The sequence below is a fragment of the Archocentrus centrarchus genome, chromosome 2, assembly GCF_007364275.1.
Source record: "Archocentrus centrarchus isolate MPI-CPG fArcCen1 chromosome 2, fArcCen1, whole genome shotgun sequence".
In the NCBI taxonomy this organism is placed as follows: domain Eukaryota; kingdom Metazoa; phylum Chordata; class Actinopteri; order Cichliformes; family Cichlidae; genus Archocentrus; species Archocentrus centrarchus.
In genome coordinates this window covers 3,681,461-3,694,911 of record NC_044347.1, presented here as the reverse complement: position 1 = coordinate 3,694,911, position 13,451 = coordinate 3,681,461, and the positions used below count along the sequence as shown (strand labels likewise).

The 13,451-nt window shown below is 41.7% G+C and overlaps 1 protein-coding gene across 1 annotated transcript; it reads left to right on the top strand.

Moving 5' to 3' along the window:
* Positions 1–8,407: 8,407 nt before the first annotated feature.
* Positions 8,408–10,024, top strand: LOC115798266 (programmed cell death 1 ligand 1-like). The gene is made up of 3 exons (XM_030755059.1): positions 8,408–8,504; positions 8,921–9,235; positions 9,792–10,024. The coding sequence occupies exons 1-3, from the start codon at positions 8,408–8,410 to the stop codon at positions 9,917–9,919; spliced, it is 540 nt and encodes a 179-aa protein (XP_030610919.1). The 3' UTR covers positions 9,920–10,024.
* The last annotated feature ends 3,427 nt before the right edge of the window (positions 10,025–13,451 follow it).

Here is a 13,451-nt window from a genome sequence, read left to right as displayed (position 1 = left end):
GGGCCAAGTGAGCTACAAACTGAGATCCGTCAGGACCACTTGAGGTCGGGTCGGTGTCTTACAAAGTGAGAAATCATTAAATACAGACCAGATTACTGCAAAGGTAGAATTAACGGCATTTGTCTTTTTTTTAAATTAACCTAATTTGCAGTTTCATCATCATAAGTTAAACTATTAGCTGGCTCTGTTGGGTAAGTAGTTGACTTTAAAGTATGAGGCTGAAGGTTTGAAGCACCACTCAGGTCACTTTTTTCCTCTTTAATTGGATTTTTTTTTTTAAATCTTTGAACTCTGCCACTCACCCTGTGAGAGCTGGCATAGGTTCCAATCCCAGCACTTCAGTTACTTTCACTACTTACTCCTTGATGCTTCATTTGAACTTTGTCAGTGTTTGAGCAGTGAGCACATATACTTAACCTACACACTGTCAAAGCATGTGACAGTGTGTAGGTTTGAAGACTCTTTGTGCTTTAACAGGTTTTGACTCTGTGTAACATCAGCAGTTGCTATAGAGGCTGCAGGCTGCAGATGGTTTTCAGACAGTGAGATGCTCACGTTCTTCACGACTACAGTTTGACTCATAATCAAAGGCATCAAAGAGCACTGAGTGGCTTTTTATCACAAAACTGCACTCTGTGGGACACTTCAGCATGTTTTCAGACAGAGCAGATTAATTTTAAGGCTTTGTATGTCTGTTAATAAATTATACAACCTTTACAGACTTTTTTCCCCAGAAAAACACTTTCTCTGTCCTGTTTATTCTTATTTGAATGCTATGTTCACATAAACTGACAAAAAAGTGCAAGTGCATGCACAAACAGACCAAAGAAGTCCCAGTATGTTGCACTAAATCATGTTTGTCTTTCAGGCTCTGTGGGATAAAAGCCCTACGACAGGCTGGTGACCTGTACAGGCAGCACCTGTACCTGTGCCCGCTGGGATAGGCTCCAGTAACTGCTCCAGACTCCATCCAGACTTGAGAGGCTTTCAGTTCCTCCTGCACATGAACTTCTTGGTTATCAGACTGGTGAACAGCCTGTTCAGTGGCTCTGTGCTGCAGTGCTGCCACCTGCTGGACTGCACTGAAACATATCATTAGACTCAGTTCACTTTGCTATTTCAGTGAAATAAATAAATAGGAATAATACTTTTCATTACCAAATTGTATTACTTGATTTTGCTTATTCTTGTAAAAATGGGTCAATAGAGTTCAGCTGAGGGTGCACAGTGACCTTTTGTGTGGCTCGTCCATAAGGCCATAGCTGGGCTCCAGAGATATGAACGCCTGATTTACATAAAGCTGTCTGATCTTTGACATCATGTAAATCTGTTCTCTTTCCTGTGTCCCTCTGTCTGCCTTATCTCCGTGTCCTATTCCCTTAGTTATCTCGTCTCCTTATTCAGTTATGGCACCTGTTACTGGGTCTGCCTCCCCTGTGTTATTAATTCATCTGTATGGTGTTATTATATTTCCTGAGTGTGCCTTTGTCCCTGTGTCAACAAGTCTCCATGTTTACTCACTTCCTGTTTTACTTTCCAGTTCTCGTGTCTAGCTTTTATTTTTACTGCCCTTATCTCGTTTCCCTGTGATAAGCTGGGCCCCACCTCTTTCCTTTTGTTACCTCTGGTATATATATTGTCTGCATTTCCTCTGTCCCTTTGTCGTGTCCTCATATCAAGATGTGTTTTACTGTTCAGACTGAATCTGTATTTGGTTCATTCAGTGTGTCTCCAGCAGTAAAGTTGTGTTCTTGTCTTCTGAGTCCTGCGTTGGGGTCCTTTTCCAGGGTACCACACCGGTTCATGACAGGCTGGATGATTTGTGTTGTGACACACCTGCTGTTAAAGTGACAGCTCCATCTTCTCCATCTCCTGCATCACATGATGCAGCGGTAACTCCCCTCGTCTCCCACTTTGCATGTGGTCAAATGCAGAGTCTTTTTTTCTTCTGTCTCTACCAGCAGCAGCAAACAAATTGTGTTGTGTTGTGGTTGATCGGTGAGAAACAATGGAGGGAGAAAGGCACAGAAATGAAGCTAAGTGATGAATAATAAGTAGCAGGCAGGAAACAGGTGAGTTGTTGCCATGGTGAAACTTGTGATCATGTTGTGAATGTTTGTGAAGGCGGCAGCAGCATCAGAGACAGCAGATATGATGTTTATTAGTCAGAAACAAATAATCGTGTCAAATGTTACAGGACAGCTGATCGCTGCCAACTTGATGATGAAAGTGTGTGTTTGGGGGCTGTGATGGAAACAGTGAGTTGTTGTGAGAGCTCTGTGGTGCTGTGACCTTTCCCTTTGTGCATGTTTGTGGTAGAAAACCACAACAAAATTGAAGTACGGGGTCCACACACAGAGAAGACCACCAGCTGTAGTCCTGTTAAACTCAGCTGCACATTTATTCATGGTCCCGTTCATACATCTAATTACAGGACAGCTTCTGATGCACACTGAGAGGATGTGAAATGGCATGAATTTCACACAGGATTTTAATAAAGCAGCTTCTTCTGTCCAGCTTCAGTCATGGTCCTCGTTGTGTGCCCAGAGTTTTGTGTTCAGTTCTTTTAGGTTCTGTCATCATTGAGTTTCTCTGTCATGTTCTCAGTTTGCATTTGGTTTTGTTTCTTTGGTCATCATAGTCTCTCGTCCTGTCATTGGTTATTGTTGTTTACATACTGACTTCCTGGTTTCCTGTCTTCGCCGTGTCTGTGTTCCTGTATCTGTTGTGTTCCTGTATCTGTTGTGTACCTGTATCTGTTTTGTTCCTGTATCTGTTGTGTTCCTGTATCTGTTGTGTTCCTGTATCTATTGTGTACCTGTATCTCTTGTGTTCCTGTATCTGTTGTGTACCTGTATCTGTTGTGTACCTGTATCTGTTGTGTACCTGTATCTGTTGTGTTCCTGTATCTATTGTGTTCCTGTATCTGTTGTGTTCCTGTATCTGTTGTGTTCCTGTATCTATTGTGTACCTGTATCTGTTGTGTTCCTGTATCTCTTGTGTTCCTGTATCTGTTGTGTACCTGTATCTGTTGTGTACCTGTATCTATTGTGTACCTGTATCTGTTGTGTTCCTGTATCTATTGTGTTCCTGTATCTGTTGTGTTCCTGTATCTGTTGTGTTCCTGTATCTATTGTGTTCCTGTATCTGTTGTGTACCTGTATCTGTTGTGTTCCTGTATCTGTTGTGTTCCTGTATCTATTGTGTACCTGTATCTGTTGTGTTCCTGTATCTCTTGTGTTCCTGTATCTGTTGTGTTCCTGTATCTGTTGTGTTCCTGTATCTATTGTGTTCCTGTATCTGTTGTATACCTGTATCTGTTGTGTTCCTGTATCTGTTGTGTTCCTGTATCTATTGTGTACCTGTATCTGTTGTGTTCCTGTATCTCTTGTGTTCCTGTATCTGTTGTGTACCTGTATCTGTTGTGTACCTGTATCTGTTGTGTACCTGTATCTGTTGTGTTCCTGTATCTATTGTGTTCCTGTATCTGTTGTGTTCCTGTATCTGTTGTGTTCCTGTATCTATTGTGTACCTGTATCTGTTGTGTTCCTGTATCTCTTGTGTTCCTGTATCTGTTGTGTACCTGTATCTGTTGTGTACCTGTATCTATTGTGTACCTGTATCTGTTGTGTTCCTGTATCTATTGTGTTCCTGTATCTGTTGTGTTCCTGTATCTGTTGTGTTCCTGTATCTATTGTGTTCCTGTATCTGTTGTGTACCTGTATCTGTTGTGTACCTGTATCTGTTGTGTTCCTGTATCTGTTGTGTACCTGTATCTGTTGTGTTCCTCTATCTCTTGTGTTCCTGTATCTGTTGTGTTCCTGTATCTATTGTGTTCCTGTATCTATTGTGTTCCTGTATCTATTGTGTACCTGTATCTGTTGTGTTCCTGTATCTCTTGTGTTCCTGTATCTGTTGTGTACCTGTATCTGTTGTGTTCCTGTATCTGTTGTGTTCCTGTATCTATTGTGTTCCTGTATCTGTTGTGTACCTGTATCTGTTGTGTTCCTGTATCTGTTGTGTTCCTGTATCTATTGTGTACCTGTATCTGTTTTGTTCCTGTATCTGTTGTGTACCTGTATCTGTTGTATACCTGTATCTATTGTGTTCCTGTATCTGTTGTGTTCCTGTATCTGTTGTATACCTGTATCTGTTGTGTTCCTGTATCTATTGTGTACCTGTATCTGTTGTGTTCCTGTATCTATTGTGTTCCTGTATCTGTTGTGTACCTGTATCTATTGTGTACCTGTATCTATTGTGTACCTGTATCTGTTTTGTTCCTGTATCTCTTGTGTACCTGTATCTATTGTGTTCCTGTATCTGTTGTGTTCCTGTATCTGTTGTGTACCTGTATCTATTGTGTACCTGTATCTGTTTTGTTCCTGTATCTGTTGTGTACCTGTATCTGTTGTGTTCCTATATCTGTTGTGTACCTGTATCTATTGTGTACCTGTATCTGTTGTGTTCCTGTATCTGTTGTGTACCTGTATCTATTGTGTTCCTGTATCTATTGTGTTCCTGTATCTGTTGTGTACCTGTATCTGTTGTGTACCTGTATCTATTGTGTACCTGTATCTATTGTGTACCTGTATCTGTTTTGTTCCTGTATCTGTTGTGTACCTGTATCTGTTGTATACCTGTATCTGTTGTGTACCTGTATCTGTTGTGTTCCTGTATCTGTTGTGTTCCTGTATCTATTGTGTACCTGTATCTGTTGTGTACCTGTATCTGTTGTGTTCCTGTATCTATTGTGTTCCTGTATCTGTTGTGTACCTGTATCTGTTGTGTTCCTGTATCTATTGTGTTCCTGTATCTGTTGTGTTCCTGTATCTATTGTGTTCCTGTATCTGTTGTGTTCCTGTATCTGTTGTGTTCCTGTATCTATTGTGTTCCTGTATCTGTTGTGTACCTGTATCTGTTGTGTACCTGTATCTGTTGTGTTCCTGTATCTATTGTGTTCCTGTATCTGTTGTTCCTGTATCTATTGTGTTCCTGTATCTGTTGTGTTCCTGTATCTGTTGTGTACCTGTATCTGTTGTGTTCCTGTATCTATTGTGTTCCTGTATCTGTTGTGTACCTGTATCTGTTGTGTTCCTGTATCTATTGTGTTCCTGTATCTGTTGTGTACCTGTATCTGTTGTGTTCCTGTATCTATTGTGTTCCTGTATCTGTTGTTCCTGTATCTATTGTGTTCCTGTATCTGTTGTGTTCCTGTATCTGTTGTGTTCCTGTATCTGTTGTGTACCTGTATCTATTGTGTTCCTGTATCTGTTGTGTTCCTGTATCTGTTGTGTACCTGTATCTGTTGTGTTCCTGTATCTATTGTGTTCCTGTATCTGTTGTGTACCTGTATCTGTTGTGTTCCTGTATCTATTGTGTTCCTGTATCTGTTGTGTACCTGTATCTATTGTGTACCTGTATCTATTGTGTACCTGTATCTGTTTTGTTCCTGTATCTCTTGTGTACCTGTATCTATTGTGTTCCTGTATCTATTGTGTACCTGTATCTGTTTTGTTCCTGTATCTGTTGTGTACCTGTATCTATTGTGTTCCTGTATCTGTTGTGTTCCTGTATCTGTTGTGTACCTGTATCTATTGTGTACCTGTATCTGTTTTGTTCCTGTATCTGTTGTGTACCTGTATCTGTTGTGTTCCTATATCTGTTGTGTACCTGTATCTATTGTGTACCTGTATCTGTTGTGTTCCTGTATCTGTTGTGTACCTGTATCTATTGTGTTCCTGTATCTATTGTGTTCCTGTATCTGTTGTGTACCTGTATCTGTTCTGTACCTGTATCTATTGTGTACCTGTATCTGTTGTGTTCCTGTATCTGTTGTGTACCTGTATCTATTGTGTACCTGTATCTGTTTTGTTCCTGTATCTGTTGTGTACCTGTATCCTTTGTATACCTGTATCTGTTGTGTACCTGTATCTGTTGTGTTCCTGTATCTGTTGTGTTCCTGTATCTATTGTGTACCTGTATCTGTTGTGTTCCTGTATCTATTGTGTACCTGTATCTGTTGTGTTCCTGTATCTGTTGTGTTCCTGTATCTGTTGTGTTCCTGTATCTATTGTGTTCCTGTATCTGTTGTGTACCTGTATCTGTTGTGTTCCTGTATCTGTTGTGTTCCTGTATCTATTGTGTACCTGTATCTGTTGTGTTCCTGTATCTGTTGTGTACCTGTATCTGTTGTGTTCCTGTATCTATTGTGTTCCTGTATCTGTTGTGTACCTGTATCTGTTGTGTTCCTGTATCTATTGTGTTCCTGTATCTGTTGTGTACCTGTATCTGTTGTATACCTGTATCTCTTGTGTTCCTGTATCTGTTGTGTACCTGTATCTGTTGTGTTCCTGTATCTCTTGTGTTCCTGTATCTGTTGTGTTCCTGTATCTGTTGTGTACCTGTATCTATTGTGTACCTGTATCTGTTGTGTACCTGTATCTGTTGTGTTCCTGTATCTGTTGTGTACCTGTATCTGTTGTGTACCTGTATCTGTTGTGTTCCTGTATCTGTTGTGTACCTGTATCTATTGTGTACCTGTATCTGTTGTGTACCTGTATCTGTTGTGTACCTGTATCTGTTGTGTTCCTGTATCTGTTGTGTTCCTGTATCTGTTGTGTTCCTGTATCTGTTGTGTTCCTGTATCTATTGTGTACCTGTATCTGTTGTGTTCCTGTATCTGTTGTGTACCTGTATCTGTTGTGTTCCTGTATCTATTGTGTTCCTGTATCTGTTGTGTACCTGTATCTGTTGTGTTCCTGTATCTATTGTGTTCCTGTATCTGTTGTGTACCTGTATCTGTTGTATACCTGTATCTCTTGTGTTCCTGTATCTGTTGTGTACCTGTATCTGTTGTGTTCCTGTATCTCTTGTGTTCCTGTATCTGTTGTGTTCCTGTATCTGTTGTGTACCTGTATCTATTGTGTACCTGTATCTGTTGTGTTCCTGTATCTGTTGTGTACCTGTATCTGTTGTGTTCCTGTATCTGTTGTGTACCTGTATCTGTTGTGTTCCTGTATCTTGGTCCTTTTTTGCAGCGACTCTATCATGTCAAGTTGACATGATAGAGTCGTTCAGCACGTTCATTGGTGAGAGATTGCCAACAGTAGCCACTGACTTATGAATTAAAGGCAACTTTTGCTGGCAGTCTCTCACCCATCCTTTCAACATGATAACGGACGCTGTCATATCAAGATTAACGCGGACGTGCGTGGCCTCGAAAAGCTTTTGCAGGATCTCACACAACTTTTGTGGATCGAATCTTTTTCGGCTCTCTGCCTTGCTTGCCACAGCAGCTTTTATTATATGTAGCCAGCTGGGCTTTTATGTCAAAGTTTAAATATGCAGATATGCAGGTCATATCCTAACACCATTTCATTGAATTTTAAGGTCTTCTAGTCCTGTCAGGCTGAAGTTTCAACCATAAATCCTTTTCTACACTTTAACTAATACCTTAGCTCGACCACCTGGGAATTCTTGCTCTTTCCTCAGTGAACTGTTGTTCCTGTTCACCCCTTCAGGATGGATCCATGTTCTTGGATTAATCCTGCTAACACATCATTTGCAGGGTTTTTCCTGTCCTAGAATGACCTTATAGTTCCTTATAGTTACTTGATAAGACTGCTGCCTCAGTGTGTGTCTGTGTGCATTTGTGTGCACAAATGAAATGTTGAGAAAAACACTGAAAGCAACAAACTGTCATGGACTGCTGTGGCAGCAGAGTAGGACCCCAAAACTCAGCTTTATTGGTGGAAAACACAGGAGAACAGAACTGGACCGAACCAGCAGCAAACACTTAGGAACTCAATCACAGACTGAAAAGCAGGGAAACACAATGATGAGGACGCAACAACAAACAGAGAAAACACAATACAGGAGGGCTAATGGGGGCAGTGAGCACAGCAGGGAACACAGGTGAACAACATAATACTAATGACACAAAGGAAGTGAAACAGAACACAAGACTGTCAAAATAAAACAGGAAACAACTCGACAGAGACTTACAGCACTGGGAAAAACCAAAGACAACAACACATGAGACCAGGGACATGACAGACACTGGAGTACCACACAATGAGCAGGGCTTCAGTATAAACAATGATTACTAATAAAATTCAGACCACAAACTAAGACTCTGAATGATCAAACTAAGGAACACAAACAGGACCACACTGAAAAAACACAAAAACACTGGGTCAACGACCATGACACACATGAGGCGCAAACATCTCATCCTGTCCACCTGCAGTGACTCTTAATACAAACTTTATTTAATTGTTGGTCATTCTGCTGTGGTATTACAGGTGTGTGTTTTGTTTTTTCTTCATTCAGGTGCAGTGAGAACACCAAATCTGACAGAAGTCAGTAGAACCTGCATCAGACCGTCACTCCTGCAGGCTGAGCACAGATGAGTCAGGAAGCATTCAGCCTGATGTCCACCTGTCAGTGTTTGTCCATCTGCAGCTCTTTAGCTTTGGTGTGTCTGCTGTGCAGTCTGAGCTCAGGTGAGTCTGTGTGAAAGCAGCACCTCAGAGTCCCTTTGAGACCTGACAACAGTATAGACGGGCACAGAGGCAGGAGAGAAGAAGAGTGAATCCATGAAGTTAAGATCTGAAAATGTCCCAGTGCAATCAGAGAAGACAGCTTCATGGTTTTGGTTCCATTTGTGTTCAGCAGAGTATTTAAATCCAGTTTTTGCAGAATTACTTTGAGGCAGCACCTCCCTCTGCTGTAGCTGTGTTCCTGTGTACCTGTGGAAGTTTAGTGTTCACCTGGTCCAGGTGTGGCTGCTCACTTTAGGTTTCAAACACATTCTCTGAGGCCTGCTCTGCTGCTGAGCTCACACACTGATCTAAAACTCAAAGCTTTAGTGGAGCTCTGCACAGGTAACCTGTAACTCACCTGTCCTGTCCTCCTGCAGGCAGCAGCCAGTCTGTGAGGAACGGCTACGTCGGGGGTGACGTCCTGCTGCCCTGCATCTACCCCGGGCAGCTGTCTGATAAGGTCAACGCTTTCTGGAGGGACAAAGACGACAGAGTTGTGTTGGACATCATCAACGGCAGAGAGGATAAAATGGATGCAAAGTTCAAAGGTCGAGTGTTCAGCTACCCAGATCAATACAAGAAGGGAAACCTCTCCATCCTCATAAAGGACCTGAGGGCGGACGACGCCGGCTCGTACGACTGCCACATCCCCAGAATGGACTATGAGAGCAGACTGACTCTGAGGCTCACAGGTCAGTTCAGGAGCACGAGCACTTTATTAGGAACAGCTCAGTGTGTGTGCGGCAGCAGCTGAAGCTGAAACAGTCATCAGTCAGCACAGAGTTCCTCTTCAGGCTGTTTCAGTAGAAAGTGTTCACAGTGACTGTAGGTGTGGATGAAGCCTCGAGCTCACCTGTGCTGCTTTACTGTAACTCACAACGAGCTGCACACAAAGCTCGAGGTTCACTGAGGCTCTCGTTAAGCCTCGTTGTAGATCAGCAGTGTCCCCGTGGGTCCATGTAACCCTACATGTGCTTTAAAAAAACTTAGCTTCACAAAAACAATCTGACTCTTTGTTTTTAGACCGACAGCAGCAGCATTTCAGAGGAGGTGTTTAGCTTCTGGACAGGAGAACACCCCTGCTTTACATGAAGCAGCCCAAACTTGACTTTATGTAAATGTTCACATTTACATAAAGTCAAGTTTGAGCCCATCTCCAGACCAGGCCTCCTTCTTTAAAAAGAACAAAAGTCTTTGTGTTTCTTTGCAGCTCTGATTAAACTGATGTTTGATTGTTTTGTGTTGCAGAGAAACCAGCTGTTAAAGTAATGTTGGAGACTCCACCTCCTGCAGCACGTGATGCAGCAGTAACCTCCTCCCTCCACCCGGCTCTCCTCTCTGCTCCTCTCTTTGTGCTGTTCTGCTTGTTAAAGTAGAGGTTTGAGTTTAAGTTAGTCAGAAACTAGATCGTAGCTTCAAGTGAACATTTCACGCTGTAGGATGAAGGTAAGCAGTCTTTATTTCACCAGTAGAAGCTTCAACCTGAGAAACAGATCTTTATGATCCCTGAAACAGAAAAAGACACTGCAGCATAAAGAGGAGGAAATAATATGCCAACAACATCCATACGACCCTGATGATGACCAAAAGTTCCAGGATGTTTCACAGTAACAGCTCTTAGAGGCTGATGCTCGTCACACAGAGTGAAGCTCTTCAAGTTCTTCTTCTGTGGCTCTAATTTGTGTGTTTGTGCTTCTGTGTGTTTGGAGACGATTCAAAGTTCCTGAAGTTTGAGCCACAATCATTTAACACTGAATGAACCTTTGAAGCCAACAGATGGCGCCGTTATCAATACTAACTGTATATTTACATCACGGAGTGTCACAGACTGGCTTTAAAGGAGAACGTTGTACAGGTTTGGATTTCTGCTACAGTGTGAGTTTATTTGAAGTGAAGAAAAGAAACACAACCAGGACAGTGTGAGTTTATTTATTTATTTATTTATTAAGCAGTGATGGGAATACAGCCAATAAAATGTTGCACTAACCACTTCAGTGTGTTGGATTTTAATACATGAATTCCTGTTTTCGGCTGTAAACAAGCGGAGCTCACATGCTGCAGTTTGTCAGTATTCAAAGTGAGCGAGCTGTAAAGACACTGACCTCAGATCTGTTTGAAGAACTGAAGCTGTGCCTCCACCTGGTAACACATTCAGCTTCCTCTGACTCAGTCATTCTCTGCACATCACAATATTTGCTGTGTGCTTCTGTTTGCACGCTCTGCATCATTTACATATGCCTGTTGTTTGCTGAGTCACATGACAATAAACACTTTGACTTTATTTGACTTTTTCCAGCTTTGATTTTTTTTCTGGTTCCAAAAACATCTGAAAATAATGTTTAATTGAATCTGAAACTTATTGAGAACCGACACAAAAAAATCACTGAAATGTTTTTCTAAAGTGAAAATGACTCCTTAAATCAAACACACATTTTAATCAAATCGGGCAGCAAAAGTTTTAAATGTTTTCATTAAATGGAATATTAACTGATAAAAAAATCTTTAAAGGTTTTTGATGTTAATATGACAGATGACCTGTGCATCTATGTATCTGCATCTGTTTCTTTAGACATGATCACATAAAAGCAGAAACCTGAGCTTCAAGTAAAAGAATCTGCAGAGTCCTCGTCTGTATAAAACTCCCACCGAAGGAGGAAAAAAGCGTTTTTCCTGTTTGTATTCCAAGTTATTCTACATGCAAAACAACTGAGTCAGAAAAATACTGATCAAAGGTCACGTTTAATGATTTTTTTAGAAAACAAACTCCATCATGCATCAGATAAAAAATATGAAACCACTGTACTGTGTTTCTAACTGAAATGACCCACTGCTGTGGTCAGCTCCAGCACCTTTCTCCTCCCATCAAATCAGCAGATTTTGTAACCTGAACCTGTCTGACACCAAAGTAAAAACTCTGTGATTAATCACAGACTCTGGGGTTCAGCTCTTCCTAATAAAGTGGGCAGTTAGAGCCTAGGTCACCAAGGATGGAGATCTTTACTGTGCTTTCATGGTGGGAAAATCTCCTAAAATGGTCGCCGCTGTTCCAAGGTTAGAACTGACAGCAGCAGCGGTCTCAGTCTCAGAGGAACATGCTCAGAGAGGAGCTCTTCTGCACTGCGAAGTACAGACTGAAGATTTTCACACCTTTGGTGGGTGCAGCAGGTTTTCGTGTCCTCACCAAACCCTGCAGATAATGCATCCAGGGGAGCAACTGTGTATGAACTGCTGTCTTCCAGCTGGCTGGAGGGTCCCCAGTTCCTGTGAGAGAAGCAAATGCATCTTCCTGCAAAGGAGATTACAGAACTCCAACTCAGGGTCACAGGGGTGGAAAATGCAGACTGCTGATCCGTGGAGTCTTACCTGGTGAATAACGTACTGGTGTTACGGAGGAGCAGAAAGGGAGTCAGCTGTAAACATGCAGGATGAGTGAGGAATTACAGGGTGAGTCAAAGTTTTAGCAGTCACAGCTGCGCTTTAATATCCACTGACGCTGCATCGCTTCAGTAGATTTTTACTGTCAGGAGAGAGTTTTTGCTGCGGTGCAGAGTGTTGGTAAATCAGCTCTGTATAGGTGGACAGCAGGGTTATTATAGTTAACGAAAACGAACGAAATAACGAAAACTGAAATTGAAAAAACATTGTCGTTAACTGAAATAAATAAAAACTATAATTAAAAGGAAAAAACAATAACTAATTAAAACTGAATTGTGAGTTTACAAAATTAACTAAAACTAACTGAAATTATCGATAAACTGACTTTCATTTACTTGTTTTTTTTTTTTTAAGCCTTGTGGATTGATATGAAATCATTTTTTCCGCTCTCCAAGTTTAAGCTGGGAGCGCCACAGGACAACTGTGTGCGTGCGCATGTGCGTGCGCTCACCGCGCTGGTCCGCAAAGTAATGGCTGCGGTCTGCCGAGAAAGCGGCAGAGTCCCGTATGGAGGTTCTTTGAGTACAAGAGCACAGATAGAATCGAAAGTCTTGTTGTGGATGATGAAAAATGTGCAGAACATTTCTCAGTCAGGAAAAACCAGCAACATCAAAGTCCAGCTGAGAAGCGCACAGCGGCTACAGAAACCGCTCTGATCCTACCAGGTAACCTGGCCTGCGCCTCTGGAGAAACGGGACTACTTGTCGGGTCCATGCAGCCCAGAACGTTGTGATTAACCTGTTTAATCCTTGTGCGTTTCCGGCTACTTTATCAGTGAGAGAATAACAATCAGGAACAATAATCAAAGCATCAATATAAGGACTCACAACTGTCAGCAAATTCCTGGTAGGAGACTGTTGAAACTATCAGGATGGACGTGAAGGAATGAAGAAAGTGAAAAAAAACAGGGACAAATATGTTTGCAGCCAAAAAACTGAGCACAAAGAACGAGGACCAAAAAAGAAGTCCCAGCCTGCGCTGCATATAAAACACCTGCACGCGACCACAAGGTAATTAACACACAATCCAGCTACACAAGCATAAACGTGCACATGAGGTCGGACACTTCCGTAGGTTGTGTACAGAGGCTGCAAAGACCCTGCAGGTTTAATTAGCAGCATCTAACCAAGCTAGCTCCAAAACAGAAGCAGCTTCAACATCAGGATGCAGCTGGATTTGAGCTTTGACTCCTTCAAAGAGTTTGTTTTTGTCAAACACCACATGTAGGTGTTGTTAATCTGCTGCACTGATGCTGAACTTTATTGTGGAGTTTATTGTAGAATTTATTGAGTTTGGGAGTTCATGTTTTTCTTTGTTTCTCCCTGTTGATGTTCATGTGTGTCCTTAATATTACACACATTTAGCATGTCTTGTGAACAGTTGGTTGTTGAATATATTTGTTTAAACGGTATCTTTTGTCAAGTTTTCATTACACAATAGTCACTTTTGCGCCTTGAATCTTGCACCTGATTA

Excerpts from the sequence above, each read along its gene's own strand:
- LOC115798266 (XM_030755059.1), top strand. The coding sequence starts at position 8,408 with ATGAGTCAGGAAGCATTCAGCCTGATGTCCACCTGTCAGTGTTTGTCC. Across the intron at positions 8,505-8,920 it reads GCTGTGCAGTCTGAGCTCAG|GCAGCAGCCAGTCTGTGAGG; the intron begins GTGAGTCTGTGT and ends GTCCTCCTGCAG. Across the intron at positions 9,236-9,791 it reads ACTGACTCTGAGGCTCACAG|AGAAACCAGCTGTTAAAGTA; the intron begins GTCAGTTCAGGA and ends TTTGTGTTGCAG.